Below are 18,691 nucleotides of genomic sequence, written 5' to 3' on the forward strand. Positions count from 1 at the left end.
AGCGAGAGAAAGAGAAAGATGGAGAAAAAAACCAAACTCATTTGGTCTTGTTATTGTGTCTGTTGATGTTTGCACTGGCACACATGGAGAGAAGCAAAAGACAAATAGTAATAAAAAGACAAAAAGAAATTAAAGGATGAATCAAAAAAGAAAAAAAAGATGAATTGAAAAGAACTTGGAGCGATTGATATTAATTTAATTCTGGTCATAAATTTTAGAGCAGAAATTCGTCTCTGACTTAATGCCTACTGCTTCTCTCTGGTGGATTAAAATGAGTTTTATTCAAATTAGCCCCTGACAAGAAGCCATTTTTAAAACACAAATTTAATTGAACATGTATTCTTCATTTCTCCCCCTTCCACCCACAAATACCCCTCCTTCCCCTCACCCCCTTTACCTATGTCTCACCAGGAATACTTCATCCTGCTGATCCTGACGGACGGCGTCATCACTGACATGGCCGACACGCGAGAGGCCATCGTGCACGCCTCTCACCTGCCCATGTCTGTCATCATTGTTGGTGTGGGCAACGCAGACTTCACAGACATGCAGATCCTGGACGGCGACGACGGGATTCTGCGTTCGCCCAAGGGCGAGCCTGTCCTCCGCGACATCGTCCAGTTTGTCCCTTTCAAGGACTTTAAGCATGTAGGTGGTGGTTGAGAGGGTTTTGGTCAAAAAGCTCTGACTGGTTAATTTAGTACACAGGTGTCAAACTCCAGTCCTCGAGGACCGGTGTCCTCAAACCTTTACATGTGTCCCTGCTGCAGCACTCCTGAATAAAATTAGTAGGTCATTGGCAACTTGACTCCATGCTGAGGTGGCATGCAGTCAACCCTAGTCAAGTAAATTCAAATACATGTATAAATGTAAGTGTTTGGAAAATTGTACTGCTAAAAGGATTTTTATTGCACCATGTTCATTCACTCATGAGCTGATGTAACATGAATGAAATTGCTGAATTGCCACCTCAGCATGCAGTCAAGTTCTACAGTCTTGCTAATGAACTGCTAATTTTATTCAGGTGTGTTGCAGCAGGGACACGTGTAAAAGTTTGAGGACAACGAACCTCGAGGACTGGAGTTTGACGCCCCTGATTTAGCACATTAAAGCTTTCTCAGCAACATTAAAGCACTGGAAATTTAAGGAGGTTACTGACATGGAGGGAAGATGTTTTGATCACTACTAAAAAGGCTATAACTATCACTCAGCTCATCCAGCTGTACTACTCCAACATTCAGTTATCCACAAGTCCCATTCAATTTCATGCCTCGTGTCTAAAAGATCTTAATTATGATAGGGCTGTTTTACAGCAGACATTTAGAAAAAGAAACAGCAGGGAAGCACTAATGAGATTAATGGTAGTTTTGTTGTATTTGGGCACAGAGCCTTAATGTGATTAGTAACACCTGTGTATCCCGACTATTTCAAGTCAAAACGGTTGCTTTGACGAGAGCCTATTTAAAGCACTGATGTTTTTTTTAATTTGTTTTTGTTTTTGTTTTGTACATTGCGAGGTATACGGGTCAGTCAAGTCACATGCAGTATTAAATTAATGACTTGTAACAGTTTATTCTATAAAAGCTTTTAAGTTTAAACACATTTCAGTGGTGGCACGTCGATGTTTAGCGGTTTACCGCTCACCTCACAGCAAGAAGGTCCTGGCCTGGAATCCTGGGGCCTTTGTGTGGATTGTAGACATGTTCTCCTCACATCAGCATGGGTTTCCTCCCACAGTTCAAAGACATGCTTGGGGTTAGGCTAATTGGTGATTCTAAACTGGCTGTAGGTTGTTTGTCTCTGACTGTGCTGCAACAGACTGTGCTACCTGTCCAGGAAGTACACCCCTCTCACCCGATGACAGACTACAGCCCCTAGATTCCATCCAGGGAGTCTAGGGTTCAATACATTTCCAGTGCATTTAAATAATATATAATATAATATATATAATATGCTATCTAAAACTCAAAATTAAGTCTTTTAAGAAGATTTAAAAAATGTTGTTTAAACTCTGGCAGAATTTTCTTTTTAGCTGTTGAAATAATCAAATACATAAATATCTTCTACTGAATATGCGCATATTTGATGTGGCACATTTTTACACTGGATGCCCTTCCTCTCTTCCTAACCCTCCAAGGGATGTGTACCTCCTCTGGGTGTTAGATAAATGTGTTAACCTCTGCACTACAGTGCCACTCAGCATACGTAATTACCAAAAGTTTGCTGATGAGACAAGTAAAACTGTTTTGACCATCCAGTTTTATTGTTCTCAAATCCCAGGGTTCGCACAGTCTGGCATATTTCATCGAACACAGGATCGAACAGAAAGAAATGTCACTTATTTTTATTTTATTAGTTAATACATTTAATTAATTTATTGTTATAAATTCTATAAATTTTATTTAAACATATTAAGAGTGTGTATATATATGTGTATATATATATATACATATATATACTGAAATATGCATGTCACGTCACTGACCTACATATGCATGTTTTTAAAGTAGATATAAGTACTGAATTGGTCTCAAGACACATTAATACTAAAAGATTTGGATCATGGCAATAAAAAAAAACTGTTTGGGATATCACTAATTATCCCCACATGAAGACAAGCTTCAGAACCTCAGCAGCTGTGCCTCCTTCTGAATAAATTATAGTTAATAAACATTTCCACTTCATTCCAATGAAAATGAATTCAATTCATAGTTCTGTTATATTGCTGTATTCGATCTGACCAAAACAGACTTGAGACTCAAAAACAAATATACGGTAAATGGCAATTAATCTCAAATAGCATGCAGATTGCAACAGTAACTTTCAAATAAAATCAGACGTCTCTCCCACTTTATGTGGTTTAAAAAAGCGAGGGGATATAAAATTCTCATATTAAATTATATTTTATGTAGTATAATATGCAAAGGCAAGTGCAAACTGAGAAAGTACGACAAGTAACAAAATCGCACAATAATAAAATGTAATTTAAGACTAAACAAAACAAAAACACAATCAGAAGAACACAAATGTTGTGTATATATTTGTGAACACCAATTTCAGTGTTAGGTGTTGGGATTTTATTTGTACTCTGAATTTCTGTCTTGTGTGTGGGGGATATGATTACAGTATTCAGGGGATTGAAAGTGTGACTGTGTGGGCGTAACGTGCTCGGTTTGCTCGTCAGAATTCATCAACTATTGGCTATCGGCCCTCTCTGTGTGTTTTTATGTGCGTGTTTGTGTGTGTCTCTGTCTTGGCATTAATTTTGCCTGCCTTTGACCAGATGTGTTTGGCTGGGTTCGTTATGGTGAGCTTGATCTATGACAAGTCAGGAAATTAAACAATTACGCAGTAATAGAAAGGGAGGAAGGAGTAGGAACATGCCGCATGGACGCGTATGAAGACAGACAGAGACATACTGAGAGGAGAAGGAAGGGTGATGATGGGTGGAAGATGTGAGACAGCCCATGGGTGGTGGTGCTGGTGTTGGAAGGAGGTCAGCAGGAGACCGGAGCTAAAGACAAAAGGGAGCGAGGGAGTGTGTGACAGAGGTGGAGAGGTGATTTTCTGCTCTGTCGTTTCTTTTCAGAGGGGATTAGCAGGACGGAGCTGCTGGGTGACAGGCAGAGTGGGGGATAACAGGTAGATAGGAGCAGAGAGGAGAAAGCATGAGGCAGGGTGGAAATGAGAGGAGGAGGAGGAGGAAGGGTGAGGAGGTTGGGGTGGGAGCACTTTGATGATGCATTGTCTCGGGGAATTATGTGAGACGGAGTACGACAGACTCTCTGACTTTGAGGATTCTGAAGTGTGAGTGCTGTGGCAGTATGTGTGTGTGCCCGTGTGTAACAATGTGTGTTAATACATGTGCTGGAGGAAAGGATAAGGATTTCTTTTCATTCTTTCTTCAGTAATATACACGACTATTGTACATTTTACACATTTTTAAAAGACTTAGTCAACTATCTATTCTTGTCATTCTTTATTAAGCATCTTTTTAATCTTTTTAATTTAGGGATTCACTTAATTAGACACAACCATGTAACTGTTGGTTAACACGAATATCTAATCGGCCAATCACATAGCAGCAACCCAATGCATTTACGCATGTAAACATGGTCAAGACAGCTTGCTGAAGTTCAAACTGAGCATCAGAATGTGGGGGAAAAAGGTGACTTTGAACCTGGCAAGGTTGTTGGTGCCAGACAGGCTGGTCTGAGTATTTTGGAAACTGCTCATCTTCTGGGGTTTACTTGCACAGCGATCTCTAGGGTTTACAGAGAATAGTCTGAAAAAGAGAAAATATTCAGAACGGCCACAATGCTTTGAGCCGAGATGAACGTAACTTAAATAAGCACTTGTTACAGAACAGATCTGCAGAAGAACGGTGTTCATTTTGATTTAGTTTTATTCATATTCTTTTGAGTATTAAGCTATTTAGTTTGAGTCATAATTTAGTCTATTTTTCTTATAGTCTTAGTCTAGTTTTAGTCAACTAAATATCATATGGTTATTGTAGACTAACTCTAAAGTGGATTCAGTTGACTAAAATATAAAGTGTAAAAGTTTGTCATGCTGTTGCTGTGAAAGTTGCTCCACACGGTTTACAAAGCGTCTTATTTTCCTTGACATTAAATGCATAATACCGACTGTGCACCATTTAAATACCGAAGCCTGCCTGGTCTCCAGTAGAGCACCTTTGGGATGTGGTGCAACAGGATATTTGTATCATGGATGTATAACCCACAAATCTGCAGTAACTGTTTCATGTCAATACAGACCGAAATGTCTGAAGAATGTTTTCAGCACCTTGTTGAGGCCACGCCATTGAGAATTAAGACAATTCTGAAGGAAAAATGGGGTTTCAACCCAGTACTAGCACAATGTACCTAATGAAGTGGAATTAAGAGTGTATATGTTGAGCAGTAAGTAAAAAGGTCAAATAGAGATTTAAAAGCGCTGTCAGTAGCTGACATGTCATGAACTACTCACCAAATCCCTTCGTATAACCATCTAATCCCCACTTTGAATTTGGAGAAAATAAGATGATGACAGTCACGGTTTGACTTTTATGACTTTTACAGCAGGCATCTTCACAGCTCACATTAATTTAATAATGTCAAGTAAGTGAATTTGGCTTTGTTTGAAAATGTATTTCCACTCATATTTTTAAAGTGCTTCTCAGGAAGTTGCCACAGACTTTTGTCAGCCGACCCAAATTTTAAAAAGAAGTAATTAAATCACAACATTGGAACAACTGGACTGTTTTCCACTGGTGTACTTAGCAAGGTCTAATGCAAATAGTTGCTTATTGTTGCAGCCTACTGAGTGCTTTTGTACAGGATGTGATGTACTTGCCTCTTAGGCGTTTTACAGCATGGATGCAGAAAATATAAACCAGGCCAGGGTGTAACGGAACATAAAGGTGAGAAGGGATGTTTTGAGGTTTTCAGATGAGCTCGTCTGGTCACATCAGTCTCACTGGTCTAAACCTTTGTCAGCATCAAACTCAGCAGCATCCTCGACTCAGGCATGCGTGGTGTTACTGGTGTATTAGTGACCTGTCTCCTCTTGTGTCTCTGTTTGTTTTTCCAGGCCTCCCCTGCTGCCCTCGCTAAGAGTGTTTTGGCAGAAGTCCCTAACCAGGTGGTAGATTACTACAACGCGAAAGGAATTAAACCCAAGTGCATGTCAGATTATGAGTCCACAAGAACCTTCAGCCCCTGACAATGGACTGAGTGCACACATACATACAATTACATATACATGTATGAATCCTATATCTACATTTAAGTACTGTATAAAACGTATACATGTCCAAAAGCACAAGCACACACATACGCAAACAAACATGTACACAAAACAATACTACATACAGTAGACTAGCTCAGAGAATTAGCTCGTTCTGGTGATACAAATTGAACTACTCTATTGGTGACTATTGCATGTTTGGCCACAGTGGCATCACCTGGGAAATTAACTGCTGTATTATCTACTGTACAATAAAAAAGGTATTTATAGAAATAAGAACAGTCTTCTGAAACAGCATGCATATGCAGACCTTAGCTCACTGGGGGAAAGAATGACACTCTTACCTTATTTAGATAACTAGCAAGTGCATAGACCAAACTATCTGTCAGCATAGAACCTAATATGTGAGATGCATAACCCGAAATGCTTAGAATTAGCATTGCAAATGTTATTTATAGGATTGATAGCATTTCTGTTTGTGTACTGCATAAATGCATGCATTATTCAGCTCCTGTTAATTCCCCTTTTCTAGTAGTTGCTTGCTAGTTATGAAATAAAGTATCTTGTCATTTGTGTGAGATTTGGGGTTGTCTTTGGTGTTTGGGGTTCTTTTCTACAGATTTGTTTGACATTTTGCTAAATGGAATGAACAACTGAATAATTGTAATAATTTCTTAATAACCTTCTTACATTGTAAAGAGTTTTGGGAGGATAGAAACGCTTGTGTGGTAGATACTCATCTGTGAGCTGAAAATGTTTTTTTCTTCTGTATTCTGCATGTTGATTATAATAAAGACCCTTTGGTTTTCTCATTTTAGTGTGATCTTTTATGACGGGATGTCTTCCTTATAGTGACAAAAAACAAGAACATATTGTGTAAATGTCAAATACTATGTAACAGTTCTGATAACCCCTGCCAAAGATCTGGATTTATAATAAAATCCACATGGCCAGCCGTGTTATTAAATTAGCTCGTACTCCACAACAGCTCCAAATGCCACACACTTTTCACACACTGCTAAAAACCATCAGCCCACAGACACCTACACTGACATGCCTGCCTTTCCTTCACTCGTTCCTAGACAGACATTAAAATGCTAGAATAAATTATTTCACTAATCTCCATACAGTTTAATTAATGCGAGCCAAAGTTGGGCTGTCCTAAGAGGACACTCCAAGCGTGCCTCGGGCTCTGGTAGTCAGATCTGTATTCAGCTCATGAACCTTTAATATCTCTTTCCCTATCATAGATAAGCCCCATCAGAAGAGACCAGAAATATCAGCTTCACAGCATAGGAGTCACATAAAAACTTCTTTTTTCCTTGGCATTTTGCCTGTCTGTTAGACTTCCAGTGAAGTAAGACAGGAAATCTGGAAAAGACAGCACGGGAATGACAAACAGCAGCGGTTCAGCTCCGCTCTTAACCAGGGAGTCTGCAGCCATGGACAATCAACAACAACTGTGGTATTGGCTTCTGAAAGTAACCACTTAAAAATGTCTAGTCTAGTACTTTAGCTGACCTGAATTATAACAAGTAGCAATACTGCTACTACTACTACTACTACTACTACTACTACTACTACTACTAATAATAATAATAATAATAATAATAATAATAATTATTATTATTATTATTATTATTATTATTATTTGATATTTTTGCACTTCACTGAACATCAACATTTAAATGAAAACTAGACAAAACCTGCTAGCATAACTGAACAACTATGTAAGGTGAAAGTGAAATTTAGCATTTAAAAAAAATTATCTTTATTATTATTATTTTGTCCTGTGTTCATGTTCATTCTTCAACAGGTGGGATATTAAAGAGATATCCACATATCAGTGAATCAGTAATTATCCATCCATTCATTTCCTTCATAGTCCTCATCTATATCACACATTGGTTTGGTTTTGGTTTCATGACTATCAACTTCAAGCCTATCTCAGCTGTCAGACTGCGAGAGGCGGGCTACACTCTGGACAGTTAGTCAAGGATAAATAATTATGATCCAATAATAAATACAGTATATAAATGGCACTGTATGGTTACTTTAGCTACTTTAACATAACTTTTAATTTTACTTGAAGCCTGAATACTTGTTTTTTCCACTTGCCACCCAAATAAAATAAATAAATAACAATTAATCTGGATACGCCCCTGTTTATTGTGTTATCCCGTTAGGATGGCTGCCATGAGCGGAACCTTTGCCCTGAGCACCGGTTCTACGGAGCTGTTATGATTGAGCACCGGAAGTATGCAGGGTGACATTTACACAGAAAACTAAGGCGTGTATGAGAGTCCTCAGTGAAGGCTTGTCATCCTTCTGTAGGTTTAATTCTATATGTATAAGTGTGTAGTTTAGAGAGCGCAATGGCCGCGTCGACCTGCCGGTTTCTTTTTCTTCTGCGGGGTACTCGTGTCATCCCTCCTCGTGCAACAGCAGAACGGTAAGGATGCTAACGGGCTAGCCATGCTAACATAAGCTGCAGTTTGAAGCTTGGACACCACAGGGTGACATTGCTGTTTAATTTTGCAATTTCATAAGCTTTAAGCTTAATATCTCGAGTTTGTCTCTTTAAAATAGTAACGTAATAAACCGCCTCTGTTCCTAGTAGAGGAATGAGATTTATCATCTCCTGTCGTTTCTGAGATTCCCCCGTTTGATCTAACATACTGTTTGACTTTCACTTAATGGTTTATAAAGTAGTCTTTTCCCATCTTTAATGCTCTACATGACATGCTTGATAATGAGCGGTTGTTATAGAGAGCATAAAATTACTCCACAGTCCCAGCCAGTACAGTAACATATTCATCAACATTGTAAGGCAAGGCAAGTTTATTTGTATAGCACAATTCAGCAACAAGGTGATTCAAAGTGTTTTACGGAGACATTAGAAACAAAAACAAATAAAAAGCATGATTTAAAATTGATTAAAACAAGCTAACTAACTAACTAATTAACAAACAAACAAACAAACAAAACAGTATATAAAATCAAAACAGATAAAATCAGAACAATAGATAAAATCAGTAGTTAAAATGTTAGTTTTGTAGTTGTAAAAACACTAAATTCACTCTCTGTATGAAGTTAAAGTATTAATATCCTCAGTATTTTACTTTTGTGATGCTCCTGTAGCGCCTTTTTGCTCATGTTGAGCACTCAATGCGTTTCATATTACAAATAATATTCACCCAGTCACACAAGCATTCAGACAGCGATTTTTTCTAACACACACACACACACACACACACACACACACACACACACACACACACACACAACGTAGAATATGTATGACATCCATACTTAAGGACCTCCTCACCACCTCTGCCACAACTGCCATAACTGCCATCACCTGAAATTAAACCCCAATAAACAGAAACATGTCAATAGAGACACCTGCCTACTTTACAGAGCAGGGAATTTCTAGGTAATACAGCTATTGTACTGTTTGTTTGTTTGTTTTTGTTTTTTTGTGATATCTTGGTATTCGTTCCTCCTTATGTGCCAGAGGAATAAAGTAATCTTATTTATAGATAAATATCAAGAGTCTGGTTATTTAGCAGTGGTTAACAAAGATGTCTGATACCAACCTTTGTTTGAAATATTATATTTAATACCAAAAAGCAAAGTTTAAGGAAATATCAACATTTCCTTTATTCTGTATGATGCTATAAGCCTCTTCATTTTGCTTTTGTCCTTTTTTCCTATGAAAGTGCAGGTTTCAAGAAGACCTTCTGTAAAAATATACCTTTTTTGATTAATAGCTATGTTATGTGATTGCTGAATTTGGGAACAAAAGTCTTTTATGACTGTTAGAGACAGATTTCATCATTACAGTTGCACATTAACCTGTAACACTGCAGATCAGGAATATTGATGTCCCTCTGCAGGCAGGCAAGAATACTTTGAACTAACAACGAGCCAACAGGCTTCAATCAGTCCCATGTGACACTTGATATTCTCAAACTGTCTATGTAAATGTCCGGACCTGTTTGTTAATGCATCAGCAAGGACACTGCAATGACCCGACTCACTGCAGCAGCAGACTGATGAGTGTTTTTTGTTGTGTTTTTTTTAGCTAAGTAAACTAAAATTGATGAGTAGTTTGAGATCTGAAGCAGTGAGGCAAATTTCAGTGTAGATTATCCAGTGGTGCTTTAAGGATTTTCAGTGCATTAATGTGGATCTATTGTGGACCTATTTCTATCAGAGAAGCTTTGAATGAATCATTGTTTTGTATGTACTGGGCTTTGGTGCTGTCCCAGTTCATCCATTGTCAGAAGCAAGTCATTTAGTTCTTTTTTCCTTAAACCAGCTTTCTTCTTGTTGGCTGCAGCTCATAAACAGAAAGTCTGAGCAGAAGACAGGTGGACATTTTTTTTCTGCCACTAAAAGTTTTTTATTTTTTTTTAGCATTCATAAGTCAGAGTTTGGGGTTTTCCAAAAATTTCAGCTTATTAATGCAAACCTCTGAGGAAATAACTTGAAATCTTGAGTTATCAAGTTGAAATTTTGAGATAGTGATTCAGAAATTAAACTGAAACTTAAAATGATTTTTCAGTGGCATAGGGTGGGACGTTTATGCTCAGAGTTAGTGCTGATTGCCTGAGATGACTTTATTAGGGATATGTGCTATTGCTGAAATCGTACAGGGCCAAGTGTGGGGAAAATTGAGTGTTTAGGGCAATCTGAAGCCTGAGGGTCTTTTTTCCTTACAGGGATTACTTGTATATCTTGTCGCGTCTCATGGTTTGAGACTCATGGATGTTGAGTCTCAAACCATGAGATGCACCTGGCCGATCATGGTTTGAGACTCAACGTCAAGAAGATCAAGTACATGGAAGCTTGTCCCCAAACTGATGGCACCATTAACATCGACGGGGAAGACCTGAAGAAGGCCGACCGATTCAAGTACTTGGGATCGATGATCAGTGGCGACGGGGATATTCTTCCAGACGTGCAAGCTGGGGTCAATGCCGCATGGATGAAGTGGCGTCAAGTGACGGATGTGCTATGCAACCGTCGAATGCCAGACCATCTCAAGGTGAAGATTTACAAGACTGTAGTCTGCCCAGTTGCCCTGTATGGATGGTGTCAAGGCCTCGCGCATTGGGACCAAGTCATGAATGAAGACGTCAGAAAGCGGCTCGGCATCGCACCAATCACAGAGAAAATGCACAAGGCACAGCTACGGTGGTACGGACACGTATTACGCTCAGGCGACAGCTCAGTGGCAAAAACTGCAATGAGGCTTGAGCCCGGTGGCCAGCGACCCCGTGGCAGGCCGAAGAACTGGTGGATGGATAGAATAAAGGAAGACGCCCTCGGTCGTGCCAAATGGAGACGGATTTGCCGCAAAGCGGACCCTGCCATGCGGGACAAACGCTAGAAGGAAGAGGATTACTTGTAGATCTTGTCATTTAAAGCTTAATACAGTTACTGCTTAATATGAGCATACACCAACATAACAGTATTAAAATGATTATTTTCTTGCTATTTTAAAATATTTGGCTGTGGTAATGTTGTTAGGAAGCAAGTGTGTCTGACCATTGTTGTTCTAACTGTGGGCGTTACATGGCTTGTTTTCTCTTTCAGTCCTGCCCTGCTGGTTGGTTGTATCAGGACAGTGAAAACCACAACATGGTTTGAGGAAAACCTAACAGAGGACAACCAGGAGTACATGAGGAAGAGCATGGCAGAGGAATACAGACGGCAAACGGCTGAAAAGCTCAACCCACTCAAAGACGAGCCGTGGCCTCGAGATGAGTGGACAGAAGGTGGGTGCAACCATTAGTTAGAGCCGTGTTCGTTATGGTTCTCGTTTCCATCCACTTGGCAACTTCAGCACGTTTTCCTCTGTTCTCTCACCAGGGAGCCGAAGAGTCGGGTTAGTTGCTGTGAAGTTGGGGATGGTGCCTGTCTGGACGAAAACAGGCGAAAGACATGTAGTCACCATGTTACAGGTATCACACTTCCGCTGTGGCTTAGCTTTGATCCATAATAGCTGCAGATAGTCTTCAGGTGTTCAGGAGTGATAACGGGCATTTATGTTTATTATGTATGTGTGAACTTAATGAATTGGATTATTCAATATAGTGGAGAGAAAGAATAGCAAAGTTAGGACTCAAAATCTCACCTTCAGACTTTGATGTTACATTTAAGCTCGTCCTCTTTTACAGCAAGATGTGAGGAGCAGATACTAAATGTTTGCTTTATTCAGACCACGTTTTATTCCCATCGATTTATCTGTCATTAAAGTAAACTGAAGCGACCACTGGCTGCTTGTGCTCATTTTGCTCTTTATTGATCACGACTTGCATTTTACTTTCAGTGAAATGTCAGTGGTAACAGTTGGACAGATATTTGAATTTTGTCATCGCCTCTCTTTAATATGAGATTCAAGGCAATCAAGAAACTCATATCCCCATCTGCTGACTCACAGTCACAGTTAGTCATTTTCTCTTCAGCTGAAATGTTAATGGTCTACACAAAAAAAGAGAAGATGACAAGTTGAATATTGAAATTACTCCCACCACTTTAGCTTTTGGGTTCATGTTTTTATCTGAACTGAAGCTGAAGGCTCGTCATAACAAATGGAACGAGAGCAGGAGGGCAGGTTAAAATGGTGGGTTTTAAAAGAAGTTATGAAACTTTAACGTGGTGTATGTCCTTCATCAGTTGTGCAGATATCGCACACACTGTACAATGTGCATAATGATGCAAAGTTGTTGTTACAGTAATGTATCTTGATGAATTTATCTCTTTGCTGATTGTTATTATTATATTGCACCAGACTCTTCCACCATCTATTTCTATCATCGTTCATCACGACTGTGGCCCTGGCTCTTATTAGATTAAGTACAGCGGCAGCGCTGTCTACCTGATTGATAATGCAGCATCTGTTTTCTCCAGGTGCAGGATTGTCACATAATAAAGTACCTGTCCAAAGAAGAATACGATGGACACTCTGCTGCTCTCATTGTAGGAGGAAAAAATGTGTCCCCATTCCACGTAAGTAGAAGTGTGGTTGAATTTGTGCATTTGACAGCGCTTCACGCTGGTTATGCTTTCGGAGAACAATCCTGCAAAGGTGGCCACTGGCCTTTAAAAACGGCAATTCATGTTAAGTGTTTCGTACTTTTCACAAAGCATATTTTTTTCATTCTGTCAAGCTGTGGTGAGTGTTCACACGAGGCCTGAGCTGGTGATAAAGTGTTGAGTTTGTACTGAATTGCAACACCAGCCTCTGCTGCCAAACACTTTATCCTGTCAAAGTGTTGAGTGTCCACGACTGAACGATGTGTGCCACATGCAGCTGACTCACGAGTTGAAAACATCGCTCAGCCATACTGTACAGACCTAACGCGTATTTGTTAGTTCTCGCTATATTTCATCAGTGCGACAGCTTTATGGATGCATAACTTTGTCATCTCCTTCCCCCCCAAATGGAAATGAATTGGTAATTTCATATGGAAATTCCAGTTAACAATCAATGATTGTATTTTGCACCCATCAAACACATTATTAATAAACAAGATGGGTGTAAATGAGTGACATCACTCACCTCATTACTATGCAGTGTTCTGCTGGGGAGAGAACGCTAAACTTTGCTTTAGACTGTGTGTTGACACTTCCGGATGTGTTGCCATCATGGCATAAAGAGGACACACAGCAGGGATTTTCATGGTGATTCATTTCTTAGTCGACTAAACAAGGAAACATGTAGACTAACAGACTAGTTTAAAGGTAAGAAACGCTGAAAAGTATGACGCATTACAAATGACGCATTGTTTTACGATTCATGACAGCCATCTCAATCGAAGTTAAAATCTTCCATCCATAATTTCTTCCGCTTATCCCGTGGCAGCAACCTAAACAGAGAGCCCAGACCTCCATCTCCCCAGCCACATCTTCCAGCTTATCCGGGGTAACACCAATGCCCCCTAGTTACTCCAGTGTGTCCTGGGTCTACCGTGTGGCCTTCTCCCCATAGGACCTGCCTCCTTTCGATGTGGAGGAGCAGCTATACTTGAGTTCCTCCTAAATAACTGCACTCTTCACTCTATATCAGACAGTTTTCAACAATGATGTCGGGGCTGCAGCTACATGTGGTTGAAGATGGCTGCATAACATCAATTAAACTGTTAACAATTAAATTAAATGACAATTATGTCTGGTAACAACTAGTGTAATAAACTTTAAGGCCCCATGACTGCTCTCAGAAGTCAATAATACGATTAATTGAAAAGCAAGACAGCATCACTGGCTGATAAACATATACTGCCTCCTACAAAACAGGTTTAAAAAGAATCTCCTCTTAAGGAGGATTTTGGCTTTAAAATGCTCGAAATGTTCCTTCTTTTAAATGAAAAACAAAGGAACAAGTGCGAATACATTAGGGTGTCATTTATTTTTCTGGGCCTCAGTACATGCTCAATGGGCCGGTGTCAGGATTTCACTTGTCCAGCGTGAAGTTGTTTTTGAATCCTTTTCACACAGCCACATCACTCTTTATTCAGAAGCAGAGTTTGTTGGAGTGAGAGGCTTTGGCAGACGGATTTTCAGTCAACAGAAGGGGGGAGAGAGAGAGAGTTTAGAGTGACTGGAGGCGCTAAGATGAGAGCGAGCCGAGTGAAAGCAAATGTCAAAGACTCTCAGTGCCAAGTGTGTGTGCGTACGCTTGTTAGAGTGCGTTTTGTGTGCGAGTGTGTTTGGCTCCCATACAGTCATAACAGGCCCGTGGTTAATTTGAAAACGCTAAAGTCCAGCTGCTTCTTACTGCATTTACTTCTTTTAACACCTTATTTCCTTGCTTCTTATTTTTCTCTTGCACTCCGTCACTATGCCTGACAGAGGTCTGAAAAACAAATGGAGGTATTCAGGAACGCAGGAGTGCCTCCAAAGCAGAAAGTCACTGCCTTTAAAGTCTCCGACAGTGCCATCATCAAGCCAGGTATGAAATGACATTGAATTTTGCAAAGAAAGATCACTTATTAGGTTTTTGTGCGTGATTGGTAATGCAGGCTTGTTTGTTGCATGTTCAGGCACTCCTCTGTATGCAGCACATTTCCGTCCTGGCCAGTATGTGGACGTCACGGGCAAATCGTAAGTTATGTTCTGCCAGCTCCTCATTGGCGCTCCTCTGCTTGGCTCCTGTTCCTGCTTCTTACCCTTTCCCAGCGTCACGTTTTGAAGAGAGTTCAGTTTTTGACTTTACAAGAAATTCCATGTCTGTCCTTTTTTCTTTCCTTTTTTAAATATTGTTACCTTCTGGAGAAACATGTCAACATAAAAGTAATCTGGAAATCTGAGCGTGTGTAAATAAACTTTGTGGTGCGTGTTTGTTTGTAGAATCGGTAAGGGTTTTCAAGGTGTAATGAAGAGATGGGGATTTAAAGGTCAACCAGCCACCCACGGCCAAACCAAAACTCATCGCAGACCGGGAGCTTCTGGACCAGGAGGGGTTAGACAAACACACACACACACGCTTGTTACGATGTTCATCCATGCCAAACGTGAACATTTGGTTCCCCAAAATCCATTAATATGAACATGTGTGATATTCATCGTCTGCTTCCAGGATCCAGCTAAAGTTTTCAAAGGGAAGAAGATGCCCGGCCAAATGGGCAACAGCTACATCACTGCTTATGGACTGAAGGTACACACACACGCGCACACATAAACTTAAAGAGCCTTAGTTTTAAACTTGGTTGTCCTTGCCTGCAATTTCAGCTCAATATTCTTTCATCTGCCTCTTCTCTATCCCGCTTCCAGATATGGAGGGTCAATACCAAGTACAATGTGCTGTACGTTAACGGCTCTGTCCCCGGGCACAAGAACTGCTTACTGAAGGTAAATATAATCATACACAGTCAAAGTGGAGTGTGAAGTCGAAGGTCAACCCCAGCATGCTTAGTGTTCATACAGAGACAAGTGACCTTGCACCTGTAAAACACCGTCACACCTGCAAGACGGTGTGATCAGTCTTCATCGACGCAGTGCTGGATCAGCTGTGTGTGTGTGTGTGTGTGTTGTGGGGGAATGGGAGCATGCTCCTTAACGATGTTAGGATTACCCAAAGCATCCATCTCCATACTCAGCATGTTGTGCTTTGTGTGTGTGTGTATTGCTGAAACATAGATGCAGGCTATTATTTGTTTTGCAGACAAGCGATAATGAATACAAATGCGTGTTGCATTTCACCCAGCTCAGCTGTGTGCAACACAAACACACGCCTGGATTCATTATAGATTATACAGCCCCAAAGGACACACATGCAGGTTATTAATGCTTGTTCATTGTTTTTTTTTAATCATTCAGAGGGGCCCTAATGTCCCTTTGTACATGAGGACCAGTCATGGTTTATTAATTTAAATTAAATCTGGCTGCAATTAATGATAATTTTTATTATTGGTTTCAGTGCTGACTGTTTGATTAATCACTTAGGACACTGGTTTCTATGTTGGGGTCAGGAGAGTAGGGGGTGGAGGGATGGAAAGGTGCTGTCAAAAGGTTTTGTGGCTGCTGGAAATTTTAAATTTTGGCAACTGCAAAGTGCTGTGAGCATTTCAGCATTCCTGTTCACTCCGAGGAAATCCCATTCTGACCACCTGCATGAGTTCATCTGCGGCCAGACTATCAATGCAGACTTCCAAGCTGGGGTGTGTGAGGACAACATCTGCCCATTCACATTGCATTGAAAAGTTTTTGTCCACATCTGCACAATCAGTGCTCACCACCTACTGTACTTTGTAGATCTGGATCCCCATGATTGTCCTTTTTACCAAAACAGTTTTAAAGTGAAACTTTTATGTAACACACTTAAGGGAGATCCAGTGTGTAAAAACCATGCACAGGTGAATGTGGAGTAGGAGACTGACAAATGTTTTGGTGCATCGCCAGCTGTGATGCAAATGTCTGCTGGTCTGTGGTGGTGAAGACAGCTGAGCTTAAAAGTGAAGCTGTGATTTACCGGTCAGTCTGTGTTTCCACTCTCACCAAACGCCGTGACCTCTAGTTAGTGACAGAAAGAATGAGATCACGAATACAAGCGATAAAAACAAGTTTCCTTCAAAGGGTTGCTTTGAAGAGCCGATATTGAGCCAGTGGAGGTGATTCAGGGATCTTACTAGAATACTTCCTGAATGCCTCCTAAACGAGGTATTTCGGGCTTGTACTACAGGGAGGGAGTTTTGTGGCAAACGCAGGACACACTGGAGAGATTTTATTTCTCAGCTGGCTTGGAAATCACTCACTGTACCACCAGATGAGATGGAAGAGGTGACGGAGGAAGAGTGGGTTTCTTGATGGATGGATGCAGTTGGAATGCGACTAGAAGTGATGTGAAGGTGCACAATGACGTGATCTTAAAGGGGAGATCAAGGCATAGTTTTTGATTTTTATGGGCACAGGTGCCGAAGTCTGTGATTGCAATTCGTACATCTGTATACACACTGTGTTTCAGGGTTCAGTGAGACTGATGGTAAACACTAAATAGTACAACTAGTCAGTCAGAAATAATTCCAAGCGTGATTTATTTAATGCTCCTCGTGGAGCAAATTGTTTTCAAGCAGAGTACACGACCGACCGCCAATTATAAATGACTAAAGGAGGTAATTTGTACGGCGGTGTATTAGCTCCAGTCTAGGTGAAATTTAAAAAAAAAAGGTTGAAGAGCCAGGGGAGAAAAGTTATGTTCTGAGGAACAACAATGAATTTAAAGCTAGTAATACATTCGGCCCGATATTTTCAGAGTAAAAAAGCATGGAAGGACACTGCCATGAGCTGAGATGATGGCGTTTGTGTATGAGTTACTGATGTTTCGATGATCATCTGTGAAAGCTCGTGCATTCTGGTAGCGTGGTGTTTACTTGCATAAAGTAAAAAAAACCAGGAGGATACAAAATAACTGGCCATCTTTAAAAACGAGGAAGAGACTTTGAAACTAGCGATTATTGATCTAGAATGGAGACCCATTCGATAACTACATGGCTTATTACTCTCCTCAAATGCTTTCATTTTACGGGACTAGTTTTGAAAGTTTCGGGAGAAGCTGCCATGTTGGTTTCAGTTAAAGATCAAGGAGCAGACAGCCCACGCGAGGCATTTGTCCAGTCTGTCTTTGCACGGTTTCAGGAGGCTGGAGGAGAAGATAAGAGACTCTAAATCACGTATCAGATACCGTCGTGCAGCTCGTCCATCACACTAAAAAGCTGCTCGATCGCTCACAAAACAAAACACCTCACTGCACGTGTAACGTTATCTTCAGTAGCCTGACTTTTGCTTTTTTATATATATTTATATTTTTGCTTCATAAATAAGTTTTTAGTCACTAAGAAAATTAAGTAGCGGTGTTTCTATGTGTTCCAGGTAAGAGACACTGTGCTACCGAGCAGAAGGTCCACCCTGCTCAACCCTCCTTTTCCGACCTACTTCACAGAAGAGGACGGTGACCTGGACGAAGACCTGTACGACGAAGACTTGTTCGTTCACACAGAGCCATCGTTAACACTGACCTGACCTCTCACACACACAACTGTTTCACACAAACCTGCTAACTGTACCTTGATCCTGTAATAAAAGAGTATTTCCTTGTATTCTCTCCAGCCTTGTCTTTGTGTGTGTGTGTGAGTGTGTGTGAGAGAGAGAGATGCGCTGGCACAAAGAATGTCTGTCTGATCCAAACAGTTATTACATCTCTCTTGGTTTTTTTCTCCTCTCAGAAACCATGGTAACTGTAGGAGTGATGATGTCACTAGAGGATCCCCAAGTAGAGAGAGGGAGAGAAATGGGGAGGAAAAAAAGACAATGAAACAAAAACAAGGGAGAAGTGAGGCAGGCCTGCTGGAGAACTGTGCAATATCTATGCAGAGGAGGAGGGAGGGATGGAAATGAGTGTGTGAAACAGTGAGGGGAATACAGACGGGAGGCAAGG

General features: G+C 40.5%; 2 protein-coding genes across 3 annotated transcripts in view; both read left to right on the top strand.

Moving 5' to 3' along the window:
- cpne4b (copine IVb) overlaps positions 1-6,551 on the top strand; it is a 31,559-nt gene extending 25,008 nt beyond the window's left edge. For both annotated transcript variants that reach the window (XM_085395768.1, XM_085395769.1), the window contains exons 15-16: positions 412-648; positions 5,593-6,551. In XM_085395768.1, the coding sequence (XP_085251894.1) occupies positions 412-648; positions 5,593-5,724 (369 nt within the window). In that variant the 3' untranslated portion in view covers positions 5,725-6,551. The remainder of the gene's footprint in view (positions 1-411; positions 649-5,592) is intronic.
- A 1,433-nt stretch (positions 6,552-7,984) lies between these two features.
- mrpl3 (mitochondrial ribosomal protein L3) lies at positions 7,985-18,358 on the top strand. Its single transcript, XM_085396367.1, has 10 exons — positions 7,985-8,200; positions 11,353-11,534; positions 11,629-11,720; positions 12,670-12,768; positions 14,611-14,710; positions 14,802-14,862; positions 15,109-15,220; positions 15,338-15,415; positions 15,532-15,609; positions 18,127-18,358. The coding sequence occupies exons 1-10, from the start codon at positions 8,124-8,126 to the stop codon at positions 18,274-18,276; spliced, it is 1,029 nt and encodes a 342-aa protein (XP_085252493.1). The 5' UTR covers positions 7,985-8,123; the 3' UTR covers positions 18,277-18,358.
- Positions 18,359-18,691: the final 333 nt, after the last annotated feature.

Source organism: Rhamphochromis longiceps, linkage group LG22 (assembly GCF_057381845.1).
Source record: "Rhamphochromis longiceps isolate RC_006_pf linkage group LG22, R_longiceps_female_GT1.1, whole genome shotgun sequence".
NCBI lineage: Eukaryota > Metazoa > Chordata > Actinopteri > Cichliformes > Cichlidae > Rhamphochromis > Rhamphochromis longiceps.